Below are 27,603 nucleotides of genomic sequence, written 5' to 3'. Positions count from 1 at the left end.
ATTTCTTTGCTCTTGTTTCCAAATTAATCCTATGCATCTGTATGAGATCTAAAACAAGATGCCACTCTAATCGTGGAATATCTTGGTATTAAATGGTAAAATTTTAATTCTACACAGTTAAGAGAGTTGAGGATCTCATTGGAATAATGAAACTATCCTTCCTAAGTTCTGTACCTTCTGCAAGATATGGAGATGTGATCTGTATTTCATTGGGAGACACAGCGTATTCTACTTCTCCAAATAAAAAAAAAATAAAGTTCTATTACAGGAAAAAGTGTTGCTCTTCTTTCTAATCTTGTTCTGCTTTGTGTGTAAATATGTAATCAATCTTTGTGGTGTTTTTTGTTTTTTTGGACAGGTTATTTGGAAGAGGAATGCTTTGCTGAACAGGATGACTTTCGATTCCTGTTCTTTGTGGGAGACTCTATGGATTGGTATGCTTTTTTTTTTTTTTTTTTTTTTTTTTTTTTTTTTTTTTTTAATTTGTGAAACTGATGTGTAGTGATTACATATATACTCAAAGGTTCCACTCCTAAAATTCAGGAACCAAAGCATTTAGGAAGCTTCCAGTGTGCTAGTTTTCTGTTAATTATGCAGAGATATAAACTAAAAGAGTATGTTTTCAATAATATTTTCAGGGTTTGCCATTCATCTAGGTGCTACGGTATTAAGTTAGCTTTTCAACATATGTATGGTTAATATGACTGTTGAAGTACTGGAAAAGCTAAGAGTTGGGGGAATACTGTGTCAGTACTAGAAATGAATCTAGAAGTGCAGAAGTCCTTTCACATGATCTACAAATCAAAAACATGATTTTTCCCAAGAGCTAAGAATATAAAATTATTAATTACATTTTGCGTGTTTATGGTTTCGAATAGTAATAACGACTCACATGGCTGGCATTTCTTGACAGTTAATGGCTCTCTGAATTTAAGATAGAAATAAATATCCTCAAGAGGGCAATTAGTTGTATTTAATGACCCAAAGCAGAGGTGGCTGTTCCCCACCATACTTTCCTTTGAAAATTGCCACAGTAACGTTTATACAGTGGAAGAAAGGAAAATTTCCTAAATTAAACTAACGCTTCTTGTGAGTAGTTTTGTGGGTCATCTACTCATGCAGTGTAGTTGATTAGTTTCAATTTAGGATATGTAAATAGGTATTAAAACTGCAAACTGCTGGTTCCTTTCAGGAGGAACAGTTAGGTGAGTAAGAGAACATTGTCCCTGCTGATTTGTGCTCTGACTCATTCTTTGTATTGGCTTTAGCAGAAAGGATTCCACTGCAATATGTTGCTGCCTCTACTTAATGGCACAGGAAAAAATGTTCAACTCATATTGAAGCAGGAATATGTCCCAGGCTGCCTTGTTCAATAACAGGGTGTCAGAAAGTGCATACTTGAGTATTTTCTGTCAAAATATTTTTTTCAAAGACAAAGTAAGCCCATGACCCTCATACGTGCTCTTGACTTTATTTGTCTTCCCAAAAGGGTATTCTGCTTTTTTATGGTTATGCTGCATAAACTGTTTTTGCAGTTTTACTTCAAAATAATGTCAGCTTTAAAAAATACAGCAGGTTCCCATTTGTGACCATTTAAAATACTCCCAAGAACTAGATTCACCATTTCAGGCACTGTGAGCTTCAAGTTTCTGAAGAATGATGGCTTCTGCATGCTGGGCCTTGGTACTTTTGGTACAAACCTTGGTACTAGACAGTAATGAAAAAATGCTTGCTTTTAGCACATAAAGTTAATTTAGTAAATGACTGGACATTTTGACAGCAGTTCATAGCATGTTCTGATCTGCATCAAACACAACTGCTATGATGGTACTGTTTTCACAAGTAAAAAGTTCCCTGTTTTGGCTGTGTTGGAGTTACCGGTTTTGACAGATGTTGTCTTTGCATATGAGATAGAATCTTTTATTTCTGATTGAGCATACTATCCAGATTTTGAACGGAAATTATTTACCTTTTAGCTTCAAAAGCTGTTAAAAACAGACACCATAGTTCTAGCAGTTCATCATATTTGATGAATGAAATTTTTGTGGTATTTAGCTTTAAGTGTGTACTTCATTGAAATAGTTGTGTCTATTATGTTCTATAAAAAGAAAGTTGCATATGAGTGAGAACCTTGCTTGAGAGAAAATGTGCATACCCAGTAATTTTCAGTACAGAAATGGAAAAAAGTGATTATGTGATGCTTTTTTGCATGTGAAAAGAATTGGTGAGAGTACATGTTCCAAAAGTGAGAATGCTGTGACAAAAGGTACCTGCCCCTTGCTTGAGCACTTTCACCATCAAAAAGCTTACCTATTTAAACTACCAGAGCATGGTCTTCTTTTTACAAGGTACGTGATTGCTGTTCAGCAATGACTGCCTTTGAAATTACAGGATCTGTCTTTCTCAGAGAACAAGTGAGGACTGAAATGAAATTGCTCTGAAGTTATCCTATTGGTCCTTTTCTTTCATTTGAAATTTCTATCCTTACATAATTTGGGGGAAATTTGAGAGGGTAGGAAGAGGTATGCATGAGAAAAGAAACACAAGGTGCATGTTTAATAATCATGTGAATGCTCATGGTAAAAGCCTTGTGAATAAAAAAATAAATAAATGTATGACTGCTTACAGAGGGGGTCCTTTTGAGTTTGTTGGCTGAAATGCTAATGACTTTTACAAAGAATAGCCAAGAAAGGCCATAACTAGCATGCCTGCAGGTTAGATAAGTACAACTTGAAAGCACGTTTAAGTATGGAGATTTGCTGTGTAATGCATGGAGAGATTTCATACATCAGACTGATAAACAGAGGAAGGTGCTGCCTAGAAACCATCAGGAAGCAGTGAGCACATGAGCAGCACTCAGTTTCTTTCTATCTGGAATCTAAAGACTTCAGTCCTCTTCTTAGGTTAGGTATTGTCTTCACAAAAGCGGATGACAGCTTGTTTATTGTTCTCAAACCGAAGATACGTCTGATGACTTTCATAACAACTGAATGGCTGACACTCGCTTCCCACTGAAAGCATTTGGCAGGGTCCAGGCAGCAGCTTGAGATAGTCGCAAAATAGGATGTAGCAGTTTGCTTAGGGAGCTGGAATGGTGAGGGAGCATACAAGAGATTATTTTTCATAGTCACATTTTTTAGGAACAGTCTACAGACACCTGTTCATCCTTTGTTGTATACCGGGCAGTGCTGGCTTGAGAAATACAGGATAGCACAATCTTCTTGGCTAAACTAAGGATGCAGACCACTTTTGCTCTTTCTCCCCTTGTTTCCTTCCTTCAGTTTAGAAGGACAATTCATGATAAAGCAGCATTTTGTAAAACTTTGATACTTTGCCTTGGAACATGAATGCTTCTAGTTATTTTTTTCTCTTAGGGTAGACTTATGTGATACCTTTTTTCAGTCACTTTTGAATGGAGATCAGATGAAGCAGAATTGAACATAGCACTGAAGATAAGAGGTGCCATGGATGTGTATTGTAGCAGGTAGTGTATATAAATATATATTGTATGTAGATAGCTCCTGCCTTTCTTTGTTGCTTTACTAACAGTTCTGAACACTTGGTTTAGTTTTCTTAGAGCAGAGTACCATCAGTTGAAAATCTGTTTTTCTTCTGGATGGTAATAGTTTGTTTAGCATCTGTTACTGTGCAGATAGCCCTGTTTTTCTACACATGTACAGCTTTACCTCTAGCAACACTGAATTTTATCTGGTAGTTTATTACCTTGTCATTAAGTATCATGAGATCCCTCTGTACCTCTTTATAGTTGACCTTTGTTTTTATTAGATTGCTCTGAAAAACAGTTCATGTTCATCATCAGTAAATGTCATGAATTCACATTTCCCTCTTCTTTCCATATGTCAAACTGCTTGAACCCCAGTGTAGTTTTTCTTTGTAGAATCTTTCCACTGACCTTTTTCTATTGAGAAACTAACTGTTCCTCCTTTTGTTTACTATTTTAAACTGATTATTATCTGTGAGAGGTTTTACATTTATCCAAGTGCAGATTAGTTTCTTTTAGAGCCTTGGTGGAGAAACCTTGTCAAAAACAGAAATGCAAAAGTTACCTTTGCTGTTTTGTTGCTCACAGAGCTCTAAAAGATACTGCCCTGGGGATCTCATTTTCGGTTCTCCATGATTTTAAATCCAGAAGTATTTGTTGAATTTCTGCTCTTTTACAGTCCCGGCAGAACACTACAGCTTCTTCCCCTCTTCAGTGTTCTTGGCTTGTGGAGTCATAAGCCTCTGTGGAACTTCAGGTGAGTTTTTCTAGTTCGTTGCTGAAATTTGTGGTTATCTGTCCTGGAAAGCTGTTTTAACTTTCTGCTGTTGTTTATGGAGTTTGTTCTAACAAATATCTTAAAGAAGAGTAGTAAACAGAAGGTTTATAAAGACCAGAACTAAAAACCAACAACCAACAAAAACAAACAAAAAAGTTTTATCTACTATTTATGCTTTAGCTTATAAGTAACATTAGAAACTCTTCTACAGAAAGTTTCATAAAATAAAATGAAAGAAAAAGGAGAGAAAAGTAAAATCTAGAATGAATGATGTTTTTACAAAATGTCAGTTTACATGCTTCGGTATATTCTTGCTGAGTTTAACAATTGTTGAAATGTAATAGGGTAAAGTAGAAAATGATGACAATATTTTTTTCTATTGCAGCAGGAAGACCTCTAAAAAATGGAATATGTATGACACAATGAAATTAACATGCTTATAATAATACCTCTTCATGGTTCTGCTGGAAATGAAGAGAGACAGATTAATAGTTTGTCTTTTAAAAAAAAACAAACAAACAAAGGCTGTCTGGCCCTGGAAATCATCTAGTGATCATAAGCATGAAAATGGGAAAGGAATAGCTTTGCTATGGAATTAGACGAGCAGGCCAAAATGTTGGTGTTCTTGATGAATTCTTGTCAGCATCCTGAGCAACCTTGCATTTGAGTCACAAAAAGTTGTCCATCCTGAGCATGTACATTAGGCTTGCCTTACAGTTCATTCCTTTACTAGTGAAATATTATTCTGGGAAGAGTACGCTTTTGATCCTCCTTGAAGCATATGGTTCTTGTGTAATTTCTTAAGTGTTTTTTCCTCCCTTCATTAGTGCCCAGTGTTTGTACCAACCAGAACCTGCATAGATACTATGGGTGGGATTTGTGTTATTAGACACAGGCATCTCAAGTTAGTAGCACAAACTTGTCACAGTGTGCAGAGGAAGAGGAGATAGATTGCCCTCTGTAGATGTCTATATCCTTCATCTGACTAAAAACATGAAAACAGCCTGAAGTGGCTGCTACTGTCATCCAGATTGAATGAGATGAATCCCACTTTATGTTTCTGGCTGTGGTGATCCATTTTTAAAAAAGGCATAGTCCTTCTGTTCTCCAGCTTGATTAGATGCCAGAGTACTCTGTGGATGCTTAAATTAATAGTCCAAGATAGAGAGGAGGAGTTCTGTGAAGAGCTAGCACTGAAAGGGGGAGACAGCTCTCAGCTCTTCTGCATTTTGTTGGTAAGAACAGTGAATATCTGATAAATACCTAAGACAGTATGTGTAAATTCAAAAAGGAAATGTTGCATTCTGTCAGCATAACAATGAGGAAGGGAGTTCAGCATAATGTCTAAGGATTAGATTTACAGGGAAAAAGAGGACGTGAACAGTTAAATTATGTGGAATAGCAAAATGAATTAACAAATACATGGCTAGACCAGTGAAAACAGGAACTCTTGCTGTGGGGGGCAGGATTGTAGCAACTAAAGAAGAGTTAGTTTCCTGCACATTGATATGAGTCAGTCACTGTATGAAACAAATTGAGAAATACTTCAGTCCTGTGGACATGTTATTTGATAATAAATAACAGGTTAGGATGTTTTACATGTATTTTTTCTTTCCTGAGGCATCTGCTGCTGCTGACTGACTTAGAACAAGGGATTCTATAATGTGTAGTGTAGCTCAGATAGGTAAGCTTTTCAGTGCCTACCAAACAGGCAGATAGGTGATACTGGTACTACCTAAGTTATTTGGAAATACTAGTAATGTTTCCAGCTGTAGGTGATTTCAAAACAAAATCATGAAGTTGGCTATGAGATTTAAATAAATATTCTTTAAAGATAGAGGATCCAAGGAACTACAGACTTGTCAGTCTGACCTCAGTACCAGGGAAGGTTATGGAGCAGATCATCTTGAATGTCATCACACAGCACATACAGGGCAGACGAATTATCAGAAGCAGCCAGCATAGGTTTATGAAAAGCAGGTCCTGCCTGACTAATATCACCTCCTTCAAAATGACCAACTTGAGAGAAAGGCTGTGGATGTTGTTTTACCTGGATTTTAGTAAAGAGTTTGACACTGTTTACCACAGCATTCTCCTGGAGAAACTGGCTGCTTATGGCTTGGACAGGTGTACAGTTTGTTGGGTGAAGAACCGGCTGGATGGCTGGGTTCAGTCATAACAAATGGAGTTCAGTGCAGTTGGTGGCCTGTCACCAGTGGCATTCCCCAGAGCTCAGTACTTCGGCCAGTTTTGGTCAATGTTTTTATGAACAATCTTGATGAGGGGATTGAGTGCACCCTCAGTAAGATCACAGACAATGCAATGATCACAGTCAGGTGGGGCTGTCTATCTGCTTGAGGGTAGGAAGGCTTTGCAGAGGGATCTGGGTAGGCCAAGTCCAATCGAATGACATTCAAGAAGGGTAGGTACCGGGTCCTGCACTTGGGTCATAACCCCATGCAGCAGTATAGGCCTGGGGAAGAGAGCGTGAGCCAGCAGTGTGTCCAGGAGACCAAAAGGCCAACCTTGCATGCAGTATTGGTGAGCCTGCACCTCAAATGTCATGTCCAGTTTGGGCCCCTCATTACAAGAATGATGCTGAGCAGGCCCAGTGTGTGCAGAGAAGAGCAATGAAGCTGGTGAAGGGACTAGAAAAAAAAAGTTATGAGCAACATCTGAGGGAACTGGGGCTGTTTAGTTGGGAGAAGAGGAGGTTGAGGGGAAACCTCATTACTCTCTATAACTACCTGAAAGGAGGCTACAGCAAGGAGAGTGTCAGTCTCTTTTTTCAGGTGACAGGTGCTATAGCATATGAGGAAATGGCCTCAAATTGTGGCAGGGGAGGTTTAGGTTGGGTATCAGGAAGGCTTTCTTCATGGGGAGGGTGGTCAGGCATCGGAACAGACTGCCTAGGGAAGTGGTGGAGTTCTCTTGCCTGGAGGTTTTTAAGAGATGTGCTGATGTGGCACCAAGGGTTTGGTGATGGGACTCATTAGGTCAGGTTGCTGGTTGGACTTGATGTTGAAGGTCTTTTTCAACCTGGATGATCTATGATTATATTGATTTGAATTATTCACTCTTCATCAGTAAAGTTTTGGTTTTGAACGCAAGATTTCCAGTCCTGGTTATAGTAGAGAGAAGCATGGTGAGTCAGAGTATTGTACAGTATCAGCAAGGCTACAGGAGCAGGATCTTTAAGAAAAGTACCAAATAGTGCTAGACCCTGGCATGGGTTCATAAGCAAAATATCAGTCTGAAGTGTAAAGCTTTGCAAAGCTTAAATTGTAAGGATACTTTCATCACTGAGGAAAGCAAGTGATCATTTGCTTCACATTGATTTTAGAGAACCATATTTTGTTTCTTTATTTTTTATTTTTTGCAGATGGAAATACTGACATGAATTTAAGAACTTTGATGCTTTCGGATGTTGAACTCTGATTTGGTAAATGACCAGGAATAAGATACTGCCTGAACAAGCTGAAATGCCTTGAAGACCTCTGGTTGTGCTTTCATTCTTCCTGAAGCAATGGTTTTCTCAGCAATGTTGACATTGGCCAGTCCTGGGACCTCAAATGCTACTTTTATTGTTTATGAAAACGCCTACACGAATTTTACTACTCCACATTTCTTGCTTCGTAGTGGCACAACACAGCCATTGAGATATAGTTCAGGTGCCGTGCTAACCACTGAGAGAAGTACTTTTCTGGTAAATGCTACAGCTATCCTGCCATCACAAGAAATTTTCAGGAGCTTGAGTTTGCCACTCCAGATCATTCTTTCTGCTGCTATGATATTTATCCTATTGGTTTCTTTCCTTGGAAACTTTGTTGTCTGCCTCATGGTCTACCAGAAGGCAGCTATGCGATCTGCGATTAACATTCTCTTAGCAAGCCTGGCTTTTGCAGACATGCTGCTGGCAGTGCTGAACATGCCTTTTGCTTTGATAACAATCATTACCACTCAGTGGATTTTTGGGGATATATTCTGCAGAGTCTCTGCCATGTTTTTCTGGCTTTTTGTCATAGAGGGGGTAGCCATTCTTCTTATTATTAGCATTGACCGATTTCTTATCATAGTGCAGAGGCAAGATAAACTGAACCCATACCGTGCAAAGATTCTAATTGTGATTTCCTGGGCAGCATCCTTTGTTGTTGCTTTTCCGTTGTCAGTAGGGAATCCTAATCTGCAGATACCCTCGAGAGCACCTCAGTGTGTTTTTGGCTACTCTACCAACCCAGGTTACCGAGCGTATGTGATAGTTATCTTGCTAATTTCCTTTTTTATTCCATTCCTGGTAATGTTGTATTCTTTTATGGGCATACTCAACACCGTCCGCCACAATGCAGTTCGTATCCATAGCCACCCTGATAGCATATGTCTCAGCCAGGCCAGCAAACTTGGTCTCATGAGCTTACAGAGACCTTTTCAGATGAATATTGATATGAGCTTTAAAACTCGTGCCTTCACGACCATCTTGATTTTGTTCCTTGTCTTCATAGTCTGTTGGGCACCCTTCACCACTTACAGCCTTATTGCCACATTCAACAGCCACTTCTACTACAAGCACAACTTTTTTGAGATAAGCACTTGGCTCCTTTGGCTCTGCTACCTCAAGTCTGCACTGAATCCACTGATTTACTACTGGAGGATTAAGAAGTTTCATGATGCATGCTTAGACTTGATGCCCAAATACTTCAAGTTTTTGCCACAGCTACCTGGCCATACAAGGCGGCGCATTCGACCCAGTGCCATCTATGTGTGTGGAGAGCATCGGTCTGTAGTGTAAAGCTGCAGTTGTATGACAATGGTTGATTGTTATTTTCTGGGATTATTTGTTTTTAGGCTTTAGGTTGATTTTTGTTTTTGTTTCATATGGCTTCTTCGGTGTGGCCATATCTTATAACTTGATTAAATTTTCTGTGCAATTTTGGGAGGAAAGACAGAGGGAGGGGATGTGATCGGTTATAGTTGGGTTTACTACCAGAATAAAATCTACACAAAATAACAAATGTTACCTCTAGGATTCCATGGAAATCCATTCTTTTAAACAAAAATTGCATTTGTAACATTTTGTCAGGTTTATGCTTACTAGACCTGCAATTGCATCTAATTGTAGGGATTTTTTATGCTGCTAAGATACAGTATATTCGGTTGGTGTAATTTTTCTGAAAAATGTTGCTGCTGTCTGCCAATATATTAGAGCCAAAAAGTCTCATTAGATAACTTCTATTTAATTTTAACAATATTTCAGAAGTTTTGGTGGTGACACTATAAAACTTTTTTTATTTTTTAATATTTCCACAAATATTTTTGTGCACTTTAAAGAAATTGCTATAGAATTTGTTCATTGGAATATTTTGTTCTGTATTGAAGGGGTATTATTGTTGTTATTATTTGTTATATTGGTGAATTTCAATGAAAGTCCCATGTAAGCTCTAGGAGGGCAATTTATGTTGGTATAGCTACAATTACAGTCATAGATTTGATGTTTTTCAAATGACTGATCAAAAATAGCATTTTCTGCTTATTTCTGAGGGGAGTTGGAAGAAGGAAAGAAAGCGATGGAAATATCGCATCCTGAGGTTTAGGCTAACAAAAGATTTAGAAAAGGGGAGTTCACTTGAAAATTGTTGGAGGGGGAAAGGGTAGCTGTGGTGTGGTTACCTGAGGTTGTTAGATGCTATCCAAGCCTAATGACATGCCTGAAAAGCTATAAGAAATTGTGACTGTGCTTTCAGTTCACAGTACGTTGGTATAATGCTGTTTCTGCATGAAGATCATTTAAGGCTAGGTATGCTCTATATGGCTGAAATCATGCTATAAGGTGTTCATTGGGATAGAATTAGGGATAGTAGGGGAAGCCTATGTAGCCTACATAGGAACAACTGTGGGGGACAAAAATCCTAATTGCTTGTTTTCCATTTTAAGTGTTAGGTTGAAATCATAATCTCATAATAATGAATAACAGTTGGCCAGCAAAGTTTGCTAGGGATGGAGTAAAGTTCCCCTTTTACCCTCGAGACTTCTTTACATTAATTTTTCTTTGCCCCTTTCCTTCTGTAGTGGCTGCTACTTCAAGGGTTTGCTCTACTGTTCTCATGCATTAGGCATCAGGTTCTCCCCCTGAAATGCCAAACCACCCTTTTACTAGTACCAGGCTGTCTTGATACCTGCCTGGAAAGTAGAAAGACAAACGTCTTCCTTGACCGCAGCAATCCAGGCTCAGATTTTTTTTTTTTCAATCAGCTAAATAAATATTTAATGAGAGGCAAGTAAAAATAAGAATTAGGTTTGGGCTTTGAAGTGAGATCCCCAGTTTTTCTGAGGCTAGGGAAGAATGCTTGCAGAACTTGTGTGTTCTTGCAGCAGGTTTTTGGGGCTGTCTGTGATGGGATACAGGAGGAATAAGGCACAACGAACTTGTCAACCAGGGCTAGGGGTTGGGCTCCTCTTGGTTCCAGCTGTCTTTCAGTACTCCAAAGCATGGGGCCTCTTCATTGTTCTTGTTCCTGAAGAGCAAATAGGAGCAATTTTATCTATTGCTGCATGAATTCTGAACTGAGTGTATGAAGGAAATGCTCTGTACTGCATGGATGTCCAGGGACTGCGTGCTTCTGGAGGCCAGCTAAGCATTTCTAGCACAGATTTTATTCAAATCTTCAGTGAAGAACTACTTAAACTGTAATTTCTGTTCCTCTCATTGACAATTATTGGTAAAAGTGTTGGCAATTTTTACATTTTATGAGAATAAAAGAAATGATTCTGAATTTTAGTAATTTCATTTTTTAACAAAAAAAGGCTTGTTAATGCACTGCTAGTGGAAGTTCTGGATTGCGAAGGCACCCTAGCAAGGCTGATAATTATTGATGTCCATGTCAATAATTTCTATTCCTTGTCAACCTCACTGATGATACGGATTTTTCTGATCAAAATGATAGGCGGTAAAGGAGTTCTGCTGTAAAACAGAGTGTTTTAATGTCTTTGCAGTATAGCTTTTATTTCTCAATTACATTTACATTGATGGCAAAAGTTTATGACCTGGGTTGTATGGATTTTCTGTTTCAGAGCTGTCATTCTTGTTTATCTCTGAAAGCAGCAAAATTGTGCTTACAGTTAATGTAATATGGTAAGAGTACACACTGTCGAAGATGGCAGAACAGGTATTTTTTGCTGTCTTCCAGAGGTATGATATAAGGGGCTTGAACAAATGTAAAATATTGTAATTCAAAAAGGAATGAGAATTGAGTAATACAGGAAAGTGAGATGGCTTTTTTGAAGGGGAAAGGGAAAAGATTGTTGGGGGGATTTCATAATCTCTGTTAAGTACTTGCTGTGAAGTATAAATTGCAAACATCAAAGAAAGTTAATCTGTCTGAATAACTTGTTTGTTCATTACTACTCTAACAAGGTTTCTGCTCAGAGCTGGGCCTGCTGATACCTGGAGAAAAGAAATGCTGATTGTGTAGCCCAAATTCAAAAGCGACTGAGGTGGTGATACAATATTCACATTTAACCAGGTTTTAGAGATGATGAGAGCATGTAGTGAACAAAGGGTGTTCAAACAAACAAACAAAATGGTGTCAGAGAATAATCCCCAGGATAACTGTGTTTACACATTCATTTGGCCTATTGTGTCTAATACACTGTCTTTAGAGCAGTGCCTTGATCATTACAGCTGAAGTTCTAGGACCAAGATAAATACCACTAGAACTGCTCAGTCTTACTGTCTGTGATCCCACCAAGATAAGCCTGACCTTGCAAACATCTGTAATGTTAAAACACATACGTTTGCAGAATTAGGGCTACTGAGGCATTTTGGTGGGCTTGATCAAGTCAGGATTTTAAAAAAATAAAGTTGATCGTTCTTGATTCTACTGGAAATTACAATAGTGTTCTCCAGAAATTATACATGTTACTGAACTGCATTCCCTTATGTTACATTTTCAGAAATCTTTCATATGGATGATGGAAATGAATGTATTTTCATTTATGTTTCAGTTTAATTCATTCTGTGAAAGCATGCTGCTTACACAAGGCTCATTTGTAGAAATCTATAGCTAAAATGATTCTTTTGTACTCAAAGTTGTGTATTTTTGACATTTGGTACTCATGTAAGAAAATTTATGTATCTAGATAAGAAAATTGTTTTGCCTCTTACTGTTTTCTGTTACTTTCTTAATTTGTATGCCAGATGCTTTTATATTTTCTTTTGAATTTGGGCACATGCATAAACAATTGCAAGACTTCAGTAGTCTTTATGTAACCATTTGAAACTTTCAGTTCTCAAATCATTCAACAGTGCCCTCCTAGAGAGAGATCTTGATTTATTTTTAAGTGAAAAATAAAAATTCGGAGCACAAGTTTGTGGTTGCACTGGTGACAAGTTTCTTAAGTCCAGTTTTCTAGGAGCCACCGCTTCACCTTTATGAACTTTTAATTTTATTTTTTTTTTTTGAGAAATAGTCATTTTCTGAAGAAAACTTGAATTACTCTTTTAAAACAACCTGTTTAGTAAAATGGTATTGTCTTTTCTGTGTCTGTGAGCATACCTGAGAAACAAACAACAAAAAATACAAACATTCTCAAAAAAATGTGGCAAAAGACTATTCAATTGCTGTGTATTTGTATATTCAAAACCTAAGCAAAAGTTTTCTGTTTTGATGTCCAGCTTCCTAGTTTCAAGTATTGTATTTAGTTTGTAAATTAGAGTATTAGATTGCTTTTCAAAATTGCAGTTTAAAACCAAATATTGTTTAAAAAAATAGAAAGCTCTCTTAAGAGCTTGCGTGTCAACATAGCTAAAATAAAAGTGGTAATATACGGCAAAGGAGGAAAAAAAAAATCCAAAAATACTACCTGTACCATGTGCTATCTCTTAGCTGGGACTAAGTACTTTAAATAATCTTATTTTACAATAAATGAAGCAGGCAGTGGTACTGCATGGCATGATTCATTTCAATATAAGACAGTGACCTTTATGATTCAAATGCTGCTTGTTTGTATGTGATGAATTACTTCATGTATTAGTAGAATGAAAAATGTTCAGCAGCTTGGCTGTTTTGGGGATTTTTTTCAGTCTGCTAATGATTCAGCAGAAATTCCACTAGAGTAATGCAGAGAACAGTGTAAAGAGTCAAGGCGTATCCCTAGAGAACCCCTGCAAGGGGATGGGTATTCCAGGTGCCAGGGGATGGCCTTGCTCAGCTGGCCACACAGCTAATTGTAATGCTCCATCCCTGACTTCTTCAACAACCAATTCTTCATATCATCTTCTCTACTTTTGCCTTCTGCCTCCCCTGCTCTGCTGTGTTGTGGCAGGTGTGGTGGTGGCAGGAGGTGCTGGTGTTTGGATAAGTGGAGGAAGCATAGGTGCCTGGAGCAGCTGTTGGACCACCTTGAGTATGGTTTGGAGCATATGTGACAGGCCGAGAGAGAGTTTTACCAACTTTACCAAGATTAGGGCTGTCAGGGAAGAGCTATTACAGGTCCACATATATTTGCTTCTAGTGTTAGTGCAGGATTCTGCTCTTATCCCCAGTAGTTCCAGGTTTTATTCAGTTTTTGTCCTGTTCCAACTGAGCTGCAACAGTCATCAGCTCATTGCTGAATTTGTCCCTCTGTTTTTGTGAGTACCTTGGGCACAGAATTTGCCAGTGAGTATTAAACAGAACTGGAGTTCCTACTGCTTGCTGTCGATCAAAATGGCATTAATGAAGACAATCAGGTCTGCTCTGTTATGAGGAGAAAAAAAAAAAAAGACTTAAGTCAGTTACTGCACTGTATGATGGGGGAAATTGTCAGCTGTAGTAGGTGATGCTACTTAATTCTCAGCTGCACCTTACGAAACTGATCTGTGTTTGTAAAATGGAAGTTATGGATACTTTGGGCACAGTATGTCTATTTTACTTTATTGTGCAACAGTGAGTGCAGCTTGAGGTAAAATCACTAAGTGCTGCAAGCAAGTGCAGATAGTATTCATAAATATCAAAGTAGAACTTGTTCCTGTTCTATTCTGTCTCGGTAACTAACTTTGCTTGTGTGTGGGAGCAGAACATAGCAATATTGAGGCATGCTCCTTGTTTAATTGGTGCTGTGCCTTAAATAGATGACTGCAATTCGAACCTCTGTGGTTGACCTGGAATAAAGGTAAGCCTTTTCACCACTGTGAGTAGGAATTCTACTAACGCTGTCCCTTCTGTTGAAAGAGGAGTTCTCATCAAATAAATGGCAATAATTCCTCCAGGAGTGAATTAATCTGTTCTCCAAAGGGGCTGTAATCACTGCTGTGATAAACATCAGTGTTGTCTTTCGATTTAAGGGACCTAGGCTCTGTGTCAAAGATGGGAGATTTTGGTGGCTGTCAGTAGTTCATAAACAGCTGGTATGGCAAGAGAGAGACCCTGTAGCTTGGAGCAAAGTCTTGGTGCTGAAGTACAGCTTAAGTCCTGCTGTTCTTTGAGGTGCCAGTGCTGTCTCTCTGAAAAAGTCATGCCTTTCAAAGGCAGAGAGAGTGGCCTGTCTTCCATCATCTCCTGTTCGTTGACTCTTTGATGGTGAGAACAGTCTTAGAATTTGGTTCCCTGGATTTGGATGTCCTTCCCTTCCTTACAGGAGGAGATTGAACCTGTCATGTATTGGCCTGTAAACTGCAATATGTCCTAGAGCAGGGAGATGCTGTCAGTCCCTCTTGTGGATGCTATCACAGTGAGTGATTTCATATTTCTTGGGCCAGAGGGAAAGAGCTGGCGTATTCACAAGGAAATGGAAGGATGTGCTCCAGTCACCTTTCATATAAGGTGGAGTAGAGTTTTGCAGTTAGGTTTTCAACTGCTGGAAGCCCCATTGCTGATGCATGCAGTAAGTATGAATGCCCCTTCTACTCTTACCATATATAAGGTAAGAATCCACTGGTTACAGCATTCACGAGAGACAGAAGCTGTGGTTTAAAATCCTCTTGGGTCCTAAGTTGAACTGATACGGTATTTCCCTCATAAATATATTCACCACTGAATAACTAGCTTAAGGAGGTAGTGGTCTGCCAGGAAATTTGTCTTGGTTATGTTTTTTTTGTTTGTTTGTTTTTTTCTCTCCAGTCTTAGCTGTTGAATGAGCCCTGACAATGCCCGTGGATAGAATTTCTCCTGATGTGGGTAATGTAAAGCCTGTTCTATAAATCCTAGTTTGAGATGGGCACTGCACTGTTCACCACTGTCAGTGCTGCAGCACTTATGGACGTGTGTAGGAGCAGATACATATGATGGGATGAATGTATTATTTTAGCTATCTCTGACAAAACCTTTGAAGGCAGATGACTTTGTTTTCAGTGCAAGTACTGCTAGTCTCTGACCCTCTGAATGAGAGTCTACAAATGGCCTGTAAGTTGAACCTCTGGATCTTAACCCCTCCTCCTTAACACATGACTTTATTTTTTATGTTTTATTTTTTATTTTTTAACTGAAGCAGGTCTCTAAGGGAAAAGAAAAATTCAAAAAGCATTTCATGTTTGAGATTTTTTTGGGAGGTGTTTGTGTTACAGTAATTAATTCACATGACTTGTACAGGAGGCCAGACTATATGACCACAGTAATTCTTTCTGACTTTTTTTTTCTGTATGAGAGGTTGATTTCACTTACATAAATCTTCACTTTACTAGTGCCATTGTCAAGGTGAGCCTGGGAATTGCTAGAAAGAATCTTAACTATAATTTAAGGGGTACAAATAAATGGCCCTTTCAAGAGCATTGCTAACCTTTGTAATTCGTCTTAGGTCAACGTTGGTGGTACTTGATTCTAGAAGGCTGGCTTTTCTAATCAACTTTCTCAGAGGAATTCATTATCTTAAAACCTGTGACTAACGAAAGATGTTTTGTTCTTTTGAAGTTCAAGCTAATTTCCATGAAGGTTACTATTACTAAGCAACAGATTCTGTTGAGCGTCTCTTGAGGGGCTGAAGCTACAGCATGTACAAAAGTAAAGCAAAACACAGTGAAAATATGATGAAACAGTATCCCCGGTAGAGTGGCCACAAGTAGTGCCATGCACAGGGCATTTCCAGGAGTTTCCGTGAAAGCTGCTGTTTGACCCACGGGAGCTGAAGATCAGTATAGACTGATCATAGCATTTCACCGTCTGCTGCAAACACAAAGCAAGATTCAGCCTCTCATCAGACAAATACACCACAGCATGACCATTCAAAAGCAAAAAAAAAAAAAAAAAAAAAAAGTCCACGATATAATTCAGCATGCTCGACTCTTCTGAGAAAAGGAATCAGATACAGTATGTTAGTCATATTCAAAGAAGAGCACTTATTCTACTTGTGTGAGGACAGAGCGAAATGAAATACAGGAATGCCTTCTTAGGTCACAAAAGATGCTATCTTTCAGTATTATTTCTGTGCAGCTTTGTGTCTGAGTAGAAATATATATTTGCAGCTTCCTTAAGTTAAAAATAAAAAGGGGGGTGGAGGATATTCAGCTTTTTGAGGGAAAAGATTTCACTCTTCCCTAGCTTAGCTAACAGTTTTGTTAAATACAAGGTACAAATGATAGGAGAGCCCAGAAGCAGATGTGTCCTCACTTCAGTTAAAAAAATGCCTTGGTGTCTAAACCCCTCCGAACTTTCCCATCCAGGGTTGTACAGGAGCTTCCCAGCTCTGTTTAAAGCTCTTGTGCATCTGCTTACATCTATCAAGAGACTGACTGGCTTTTAAAAATTATTGTGATTTTTAGAAATGGATTCTGTTCTTAAACTGCATCCTCATTTTATGTTGCAAGCTCTAAATCACTTTAAACAGGGGTTTGAAATCAATAAGTTGCATGAAGTCTGATTAGTTGATTACAGAAAGAATTAGTTTGTCTGCAGCAATTAAGATTTTATGATGTTGCCATAGGTCAATTACATTATGGTTTCTGTGGGAAATGCCAGTGTTCTGAGAATGTTTTGATTTTCATTCAAAGGGCAAGTTAGTGGTTTCAAAAATTCTCTCAGCAAACAAAGAATCAATTCCTTTAGAAAAGTAGGCAGCTTCTGTTTTGGCATTTCTTCAACAAAATGCTGCTGTTTTTCTGTTCCAGAGACTCCTGCACTATCCAGGACCCCAGGCAACCTCCAGAGAATCAGACTGGAGTGTGAAGGAGTCTCAATGTAAAAAGGGGTGTCAGTAAGCTTGAACTCTTACATTTCCAACTCTCTTAATGCTTTTAGGGGCTCTGTTGCAGGGACCAAGCCAAGCAGACAAAGCCTGAGTTGAGCCTGGTCTCCAGAGACAAAGTCTTTTATCTTTGTGTCAGCAAACCTGGAGATCCAACATCCTTAGCTTCACAGCACCTTGCATCAGGGTCAGCCTAAAGCTGCAGCCCCTGAACACATTAGGTCAGCTAGTCCCGGACATGGCGAGGGAGCTGCAGGAATGAATCTGCACCACTAGATTTAGCATATACACTGCTAAATGGTCCTGGGTATAGTGGCTACAGCATGGCTGAATTAAGGGACTGGAGCACCTCTCCTTGGAGGAAAGGCTAAGAGAGCTGGGACTCTTCAGTGTAGAGAAGAGAAGGCTCGGGGGGAGAATCAATGTTGAGAAATACCTGAAGGGAAGGTGCAAAGAGAATGGAGCCAGGCTTTTTTTAGTGGTGCCCAGTGCCAGGACAAGAGGTAGTGGGCACAAACTGGAACACAAGAGGTTGTGTATGAGCATCAGGAAGCACTTCACTGTGTGGCTAACAGAGTGTTGGCACAGGTTGCCCACAGAGGCTGTGGAGTCTTCCTCCTTGGAGATCATAACATGGTTTGGGTTGGAAGGGACCCTAAAGCCCATCCAGTTCCAAGTCCCCTGCCATGGGCAGGGACGCCTCCCACCAGACCAGGTTGCCCAAAGCCCCACCCAGCCTGGCCTTGAGCACCTCCAGGGATGGGGCATCCACAGCTTCTGTGGGCAGCCTGTGCCAGGGCCTCACCACCTTCATAGTATCTATCACACTCCCCGATAAAGGGTCCCTCTCCAGCTTTCTTTTAGGCCCCCTTCCAGGCCTTTTCTTCAAAAGCTGCCTGGACACGGTTCTGAGCAAGCAGCTCAATGTGGCCCTGCTTGAAGGGACCAGGTGGTCCCTTCCTACCTCAACCATTCTGTGATGCTGTCAGCACCACTGCACAGTCCTTGCTGTTAAATATTTGACACGCTTACTTTTTTATGGGCCAGTAAGCCTTTTCCCTGACACGGCTCACAGGCTACTACAGGGCGAGTTCATTGCACTTAACAGTTTGGGTATGGAGATCATATTTTAAGGGAAGACCTTAATCCCTTATGGGGGAGAATGTATGCTGAGCCATGCCATTTGGTCTGAGAAATAAATCCCTGGCTTGTTTCATTCTTGATGTAAGCAGGAATTTTGGAATTCCTACTGACTGTGATGTTTTTACCTGCTAGTCCTTGAAATGGTAGGAAGCATTAAAATTTCTCATCCACATACTGATCTTTATGCAGTTTATCCATCAGTGTTTGAATAGATGGTATGCAGATTTTTTTTGGTCAAAAAATATGTACTTAAAAAAATCCCAACCTCCTCACCCCTCATCCTCCTGCAAGAAATCAGAGAGCATTTAAAAAACTAGCTTTTCTCTGAGGTCATATATTTTACTATAAAACTGTATGTATGTTCTAGGTGATCCTGCTCGGCAGGGGGGTTGAACTAGATGATCTTCAGAGGTCCCTTCCAACCTCAGCCATTCTGTGATTCTCTATTTAGGAAAGATGGCTTGCAAACATGATTAGTAAAGATACTGAGCTTGCTTATGTCTTCAGATTATTAATTCCAGATCATTCCATAATACCTCAGTCATTTTTTGCAATTCTACTGATGTTACATGAAAACCATCTTGGAAACGTTTCAGATATTTAAAATTAATTGGACTCTCCATATCTTCACTTCCATGGCTGGACCATTTTTATTGCAGGGGACCAATTTTTACTCTCGTTATAGCAATTGTAAATGTGAAATAAATCTATTCATTTCAATAGAGTTGCTTACAAGAGACTTTGCAATATAATTGCAAATCCCACAGTATTTGGCTCTACCAGACCAGTACAGAACATATCTGAAGAGGAAAGGAAATAAATTAAAATGTTATTTAAATTTTAATATTAAAATTGCACGATGTGTGTCCATTGTCACAAGTGATCTCATTCTGAAGTCTGGGGTAGAAACAAATTCTGTGCATTCAATTGAAGAATGGGCAAGATTACTTACCTCCCTCCCACCACCCCCCCAGACTTTTTCAGACACATATTAAAGGTTTGAACCTCTTCGCTCATCCAGAATTAAATATTTTTTATGGAATTGTACTTCTGGGAGGGATTTATCATGTGTATGTGTACATATGTATCATCGTCATCCATGTATGCTTACAGACCTATCCACACATATCTCTGTATAATGAACAGCATAATTTGGAATTGGTCTTCAAAGACAGATGCAGCCACAGAATAAAGAGAAGGCTCTGCTGATGTGTATTTCTTACTGCTTTTTATGTATGCAGCAATGATAATGGGATGACTAGCCCTTTGTACTGGCCTTCGTCCCTATTGGAGCTGCAAATGACCACGTTATCATTTGTAGTGCTGGCAAATATATATCTTGTCTCAAATAAGGTGGTACCATTTTCAGATGATTTGGTTTGCAATACATGAGTTATTTTGTGGTGTAGGGTGAAGTAGTCTTTCAGCGCCTATATCCAGAGTCTTCTGATTGTTCAGTGACTTAGGAAATTACAAGACTTAAAGGGAAAATCAAGCATGCTTGCAACATAAATCTGGATGAATATTTTAAACAAATAAATATAATAGTTCTCATAGAGTACCAAGTTCTTCTATCTGCGATGCACTGATGACTCTGTGTCCTTTTTCATATCCAAAATTTGTTAATATTACCTGGTAAGTCTTTGATAAATCAGATTTTGACATTTTTTCCCAATAAAGTTATCTAAGTCAGTGGTAATTTATTTCCAGCCAGAAATCACCATCTTCAGTATGAGACGTGCCTCAAACAGTAAGATACCCTACTGAGCTCACAGTGCAATAGAAAACTTTTGTTTACTTGTTATAAAACAAATGTGTCTGTCTGTGAGTGCATATAGTAAAATCTGTTTTTATATGGCTTTTCTTAACCTTTCATTAAATTCTGGTAATGGAATCACTACAAATGCAGAAGGGTAATTATGGCTTAGGCAGTAATGTAGTTAAATTTTTGAAAGAAAAACTATTTCCTAAATATGCCTGGCAGAACGTGTGGCTGTCCAGAGCATCGTGCTAGTCCCTAATATTGCCACATGTTTGAAGATTTAGTTCAGAAGGGTTTGCCATAATTTGGGATTATTCTTTTTCAAGGGAATACTGAAAATAACAAATATGTGAGTTCTTTACCCAGCCAATCTTTCCTTACCACCAGCATCAGTATGGAACCAGGAATGTGGTCTACACTTGCTGTCTGTCTGTCTGTCCCACTAAAAGGGTTATATGGCTATGCAGACTGAAACTTCTTCCAGTTGAAGAAACAATTGGAGACGTATTGCTATGAAATATCCTCATGTGAAGGTAATATAGAGGAGGTTTTATTTTGAGAGTGATAGCCAGTTAATTCCAGTTTCTGGCTATTATAATGAGATACTTCAGAAAACAAGTCATTCTAGCTCCAAGATGCATTATGAGCTGGGAAGCATCCACGGTTGTGAAAACTGCAGGAGGTATATCCAGTTCTACCATGCTGACATATTAGCTCAGCAAGGCAGTGAACTGAGCTTGTTTTGTCTCCAAAGTTTTTCTTTGTCTTCACATAGGCTGGCAGGTTTTAAAAAAAAAAACAGACTCTATGCTTCTTAAGCTTCTTGATGTCAGTGTCGTGGATCAGCATGATTTTTTTTTTTTTTTTTTTTTTGTCTTATAGCAAAATGCACATTGCTTTACTGGATTTGTGTTTGAAATGTAGTAATGGGACCCATTATGGTTTCCTGAACATAACTACACTTCAAAATCACTTTGTGTCTCCTTTCTGTAATAGTGATGTGAGAAACAAAAGGAACAGAAAAATGGTGCCTTGTTACTGCACTTACTTGCTTGGTGCATGTCTTTTCGTGGCATTTGCTTTGAATTCTGTCAAGAATAATCTATAACTATTGTCAGTTTTTAAAAAGCAATGAGGGTATATCAGAGTGAGCCAAATTCATGTATCTTATGTTGTATATTTTTCTTTCTCTAGATTCTGAGAACTATCAGGTAGTTACTGTATTAGAGATTCATTTTACCTAACTTTCAGCACCAATAAGATAGGCATCTAATCTGAGCTACTCCCATATGCTCTCTAGGTACCTTCAGGTGGTGAATCATCCCTTCCATCCAAGAAATTTATTTTGGGAGAATGAGTCATTCTCCAGAAATGCCTGCCTGCTTGCAGCGACAATAGAGGCGGGTAAACTTAGGTTGGGGGCCTGTCGTATCTATAAAGTATGGTCAGATGAAGCTCATTCTTTTCTACTCTTATCTGATGTGACTTGTTTAATAGCATGGCCATGGCTGTTTTTTAAAGAGAGAAGCATAAAATCACACCATGATTATTCCATGACATTTACTGTATGGTTTTTGAATCAAATCCTTTGTGGGCAGATAAATTAGGTATCTCACATGGCATTGCCCCCTGCATTTGTGCAACAAACCAGTATATTCAGAGGTATAAGGAGGGAGTAGATTGTTTTAGCTCAAAATTTGGCTGGTGAGCATTGCGTCCTCTTGCTTCTGGTTAAGCGTATGAGTGATAGAATGAATGAGCACCTTGTTCCTCTCTTGTAGGGCATTACTTAAAACACACAGATTACCCCCCAAGTTTTTAGATAACAATTCTCAGACTCTCTGGCATGATACATATGAAAGCTCTTGCAGCTACTCACCCTCCCCCTCTTTCCATGACTAGTCACATTTTGCATTCTTCCGGTAACATGCTCCATTAATTTTGCCTATAGCTAACTCATTGCACATTTGCATCATTAGCATAAAATTTTGACTTTCAAATTTAAAAAAAAAAAAGTCAGCTTTTGTTAAGGCAGATATTCATGTGTGATTATTATTAATATTGCTGCCATCAAATTCTGAATTTAGTACTTGTTTTGTTACTGCTTAGTTACTATTAGACTGCTATATATGACTCCCTGTTAAGGTACTGTTATATGATACTATTTTGGCTCTTATTTATTTATTTATTTATTTATTTATTTATTTATTTATTTAAAATAATTAGTAACATAAAATACAGCAGGAGAAAAGCTTTTTTAAAGGTTCATTTTTTTTTTTAGCTCCAAGCTGTGTCCAGCAGCATTTCTCTCTTTCATCTATTCCCTCCAAGGATATTTTTAATATCTTCAGCAAATCAGCCTTTCAATTCCTCTTTCAGAGAACTGTCCTTACAGTCTAGACCAAAGGGCCTGTGACATCTACAGTTAGGCACTGTCTGGGACCTAAATATAGGTACAACACACCTTGTAATGTACTGCGGTGCATGGCTACTGTGTTGTACTATGGGATTGTGGTGCTTCATCCAGACTATTGGTACTATGTTAAACAAGCAGAAATACTGTCAAATGTCATAACATATGGCGTTGTTCCCAGTAAGCCCATGGGCTAGGCCAGAGGAATTTCTAAGAGCTCTTCTTAAGCTCTAAAAAGCTTCCATCAACAGTGGCACTTATCTGTCAGGGCGCTGCTCTGCATGGTCTGCCTGCAACACGGAACTGCTGATGCCTCTGCTGCTTACAGGCCAAAATTGGGCTTGCTGACTTCTTCTGCATTCCCAAGCAAGCTGTTACATCTGAATAAAATCCATGCCAGTACCACATCCAGAGTCTACTATATACCTGGGGCACAGGAATAAAAGAAGGGCATCTGCAGTAAGGCAACAGACTGAGGCAGTAAAGCAGTTGTTGCCTGTGGCAGGTCCTGGGAGGCAGGCTGGGTGCCGCAGCAAGGCCAGCTTGTCTCTGGGCAGGTAGCTCTCCCCAGGAATGGCAGAACTGTAGGCAAAGAGAGAGCTACCTGCAGCTTCCTTTCCATGTATTCCACTTCTTCACACGGACATCTTTCAATTTTGAATGTAGTGCTAATGGCTTGGTTACTTCTTCAACAGCTATTTCATTTTCTTAGCTAACCTAACTAACTGGAACTGGAAACCTAAATATTTTACCTTTCCTTCATTTTGTTTCTAGGTATGCAGAAAAAAAAAGTACCTTTTTAGCCAATTCCAGGTCCATTTTAACCTCACTTAATACACTGGGTCATGGTGTACATTTCCCCTTGATTATATTTTCATCAGTAAAATGGTTGCTGTGATTCTATATGCTTTTAATACTTAAGCTTAAGATAATTTAATCATTTTTAAAGAAATTGGAGGTGATAAGTTTATTTGTTTCAAAGTAGATTTCTGAAGTTATCAAATAACAGGTGGTTCTTCAAAACTTAGCATTAGTCCATTTTTTAAATTAATTTTATATTGCTTCTACTATGCCAAACAGAAAATACAGTCATTTATTTGAGATGCACTCATTTACTACAAATGCAGTAGATTTATTTTTAACCTTTTAAAAATGCCGTTGTTTTTAAGAAATCCTGAAAGTTAGGTGATAGAATTGAATCTCTAACTAGGGCAATTGTTTGGAGTCCAAACAGGTCATTTGGATTAGAGATGTCAAAGTCCTAGATGAGGGTGGCCTTCAGCAACTGCTAATGTTCTCAGAAATAGATAGTAAGATCCAACTATTCTTTTATCAGAAAACTCCAGAAGTGGAGATTTAAGTTTTTTCTTAAACATGATGTGGGGAAGAGCCAACTCATGCTGTACCACGTTTTGTTTCTGCTAAACAGCATATTGCAGGCCTCCCCTGATGAATGCAAATGATCACAGATTCTTTAGCCATATTGTAAGGCCTCTCAGTGTTGTTGCACTTGCAATCTCCATTAAGGATTAGAGGTGCAGAGCTATTTATGCACTTCCCTTTAAGCAACACATCATTTAACATCTTACCTTTTGAATTCTTGTGGAACAGTAGAAATGAGAGAGGGAGGACTATTTTGGGCTAAATTTATCTTTAGATGCATTGTAATGAGACTCCTTGCCTTTAGTTAACAAAATCTGTTCAAAATGAGAACAGAACTGGACATTACTTTACTGGGAATGTGCCAGGCCATCTTTGAGATGGGAATAAAGGGGCTTTACAGAATTTTGAAAAAAGAGTGGAGGTGAACTGGCAGAATTTAGGCCTTAGACTTTGTGTAGGTAAAGGCCTTAATTCTTTCAAAATGTTCTCTAACATCCAGGCAAATTTATCCTAATGTCAACACTCATTGTCAGCTCTGTGAATCAAAACACTAGCTGCCAGTATGGAGGAACACAGCACAAAGATTCCAATATGCTCAGTAGATGAGTGAAAACAAGTTTTCTTAAGTATTTCTTAACATCATACAAATGTAGAATATAAGTTGGAAGGGACCCACAAGGATCACTGAGTCCGACTGCTGGCTCCTTACAGGACCACCCAAAAGATCAGACCATATGTCTGAGAGCGTTCTCTAAACACTTCTTGAACTCTATCAGGCTCAGTGCTGTGCCCACTGCCCTGGGGAGCCTGTCCCAGTGCCCGAGCACCCTCTGGGTGCAGACCCGTTCCCTAACTCCCAGCCTGACCCTCCCCTGTCCAGTCTCCATGCCATTCCATTGGGTCCTGTCGCTGTCCCCAGAGAGCAGAGCTCAGTGCCTGCCCCTCTGCTCCCCTCATGAGGGAGGTGCAGGCCGCTATGAGGCCTCCCCTCGGCCTCCTCTGCTCTGAGCTGAATAAACCAAGGGTCCTCGGCTGCTCCTCACACGTCTTCCCCTTGAGACCCTTCACCATCTTTGTAGATAAAAGTATTGTATTCTTCCTGATAATATCTGACATGTTGTGCAAGTCTGTTGTGGGATTTCCTGTGCTTATGAAGCCAGATGAAACACAAGGTGGATTATTTTGAAATCAAGAAAGGGTTTTAGAACATCTATCAAGATTTGTACTTCAGAGAAAATGTTCTGTCAACTAGCCAGAAGGCCACTAGGATATGTTGGTTCACAAGACTGATGCAACTTTAACCCTGTATGGCTTTGCTTCATGTAGGGTAAAAAATCATAGAATCATCGAATAACTCAGGTTGGAAGGGACATTTAAGGTCATGTAGTTCCAACCATTCTGCCTTGGGCAGGGATGCCACCCACTAGATCAGGTTGCCCGGGGCCTCATCTAACATGGTCTTGAATGGCTCTAGGGATGGGACATCCACAACCTCTCTGGGCAACCTGTGCTAGTGCCTCACCCCCATCTGAGTGAAAAATTCCCTCCTAGCCTCTAACCTAAATCTCCCCTCTTTTAGTTTAAAACCATTCCGCCTTGTCCTGTCATTATCTGATTGAGCAAAAAGTTGCTCTCCATCTTTTTTATAAGCCCCATTTAAGTACTGAAAAACTGCAATGAGGTCACCTCAAAGCTTTCTCTTCTTTAGGCCGAACAGCCCCAACTATCTCAGCCTTACTTCATAAGAGAGGATCATTTTTGTGGCCCTCCTCTGGACCCGTCCTAACAGGACCACCTCCTTCTTGTGCTGGGGGCCCCAAACCTGGATGCAGTACTCAAGGTGGGGGGTTCATGACAGCAGAGTAGAGGGGCACAGTCCTCTCCCTCAACCTGCTAGCCATTTCTCTGTTGATGCAGCCCAGGATGCAGTTGGCCTTCTGTGCTGCAAGTGCACACTGCTGGCTCGTGTCGAGCTTTTCATCCACCAGAACCCCCAAGTCCTTCTCTGCAGGGCTGCTCTCAAAGAGTTCTTCTCTTCAGTCTGTACTCATGTCCAGGATTGCCCAGACCCCAATGCAGCACCTTGCACTTAGACTTGTTGAATCTCATTAGGTTCACGTGGGCCCACTTCTCAAGCTTGTCCACGTCCATTTATATGGCATCTCTTTCTTCTGTTGTATCAACTGCAGTATTCAAAACTGCCTGTAATATCATACAGATGTTATGTTTTCTAATTAGAGAACCAGATATTAAGTCCCTTTTTTTTTTTTTTCTTTTTTTTTTTTTCCCTGCACGTTCAATAGATGGTGGCATCATATGATGCTTTTTTCACTTGTGATACCTTAAATTAGTTTGCCCAGCAGCTAAACAGTGGATGGAGAATTTATACTTATCTGCCAAACAATGACTTAAACACCACTGTAGATAATGGCACTGTTTTTTCAGAAGAGATATTAGGTAGGGCTCTAGGGAGATTTTCTTATCTTTCTGAGAACTGCTACACAGGAAACAAATTTGATGCTATATTAAACCTGGAGTGAATACATTACTGTCAAAGTAGTTATTACTAGTTTACCCTGGTGTACTTCTGAGCAGAAATTGGCAGTATAGATTCTGTCTGGGTGGGTGCTAAAGATGAACAGATGGATGCTTTTTGCCACATTTTATCTTAAGCATTGAATAAAATGGTAATGACGTATTTGGCTACGACAATTTCTGCGACTGGAAGTTTCTGAAACTAAAAATGTTTCATCTGTGCATCTCTCTTCCTCTTTTATAAGCTATTCTGGTTTTAGTTCTTGATGACTGAACTTTTCTGCTTTATGTGCAACTCTAAATTTACTTGTTATTAATGCTACTGCCTAGGCTAGACAAGAAAAAGACTAATTTTAACTCTGCTTGACACCATGGGCAGTGTTTGGCATCATGTTGGAGTGATTTATATCTCTCAGATTAAACTGCATACTTCTGGTGAGGGCTAGATTGTCACCTGCATCCCAAATTAAAGCAGTTGCACTGCCCTGAATGTTGGTGTTTTGTTTGTTTTTTTGTTTTTAATAGGAACTAAGGTGCAGAACTTCCCAATGCTGGAATGAGAAAAGTAAATGCTTCTTTGTCAGGGAAACATTAAGTAACTTTTAAAGTGGATGAAACTATTCTCTGTTAAGGTTGTTATACATAAAAGATTTTCCAGTGCCTTGTTTACTTATTTTGTTTTCTTTTAATAGAACAGACTAATGATAAAATAAAACTGTACCAATTCACAGTCTGTTAAAATTTTCCTTAAAATTGAGTTCATCATTCAGAATGGCTATCATCCATTTTAAATTAAATTATATTAATGTAATCTTTTATGATTATGTTCGTGAGATAGCTCTTAATGGTTGCTTTCCTGGACTGCCAGTACAGTCTCTGTGTATGTCGTGTGTCAAAGTGTCAGACAGATGATACAGATGATGCAAATTGGGCAAAAA

General features: G+C 39.1%; 1 protein-coding gene across 3 annotated transcripts; it reads left to right on the top strand.

The window, feature by feature from the left end:
* The first annotated feature begins 386 nt into the window (after positions 1 to 386).
* GPR63 (G protein-coupled receptor 63) lies at positions 387 to 12,852 on the top strand. 3 transcript variants are annotated; one of them, XM_082755919.1, is made up of 4 exons: positions 387 to 434; positions 3,403 to 3,484; positions 4,182 to 4,259; positions 7,663 to 12,852. In XM_082755919.1, exon 4 carries the CDS (start codon positions 7,807 to 7,809, stop codon positions 9,064 to 9,066), a length of 1,260 nt encoding a protein of 419 aa, XP_082612045.1. In that variant the 5' UTR covers positions 387 to 434; positions 3,403 to 3,484; positions 4,182 to 4,259; positions 7,663 to 7,806; the 3' UTR covers positions 9,067 to 12,852. The 3 variants fall into 3 exon arrangements, with proteins under 3 accessions (XP_082612045.1, XP_082612046.1, XP_082612047.1); XM_082755920.1 differs by having other exon boundaries at positions 3,375 to 3,484; XM_082755921.1 differs by lacking the exon at positions 3,403 to 3,484 and having other exon boundaries at positions 399 to 434.
* Positions 12,853 to 27,603: the final 14,751 nt, after the last annotated feature.

Source organism: Aythya marila (genome assembly GCF_965140915.1).
Source record: "Aythya marila genome assembly, chromosome: 3".
NCBI classification, from domain to species: Eukaryota; Metazoa; Chordata; class Aves; order Anseriformes; family Anatidae; genus Aythya; species Aythya marila.
The sequence above is the reverse complement of the archived record's forward strand: the minus strand, read 5'-3'. Positions and strand labels throughout refer to the sequence as shown.

What these genes read in the sequence shown, in the direction of transcription:
- GPR63 (XM_082755919.1), top strand. Translation starts at nt 7,807, where the DNA reads ATGGTTTTCTCAGCAATGTTGACATTGGCCAGTCCTGGGACCTCAAAT.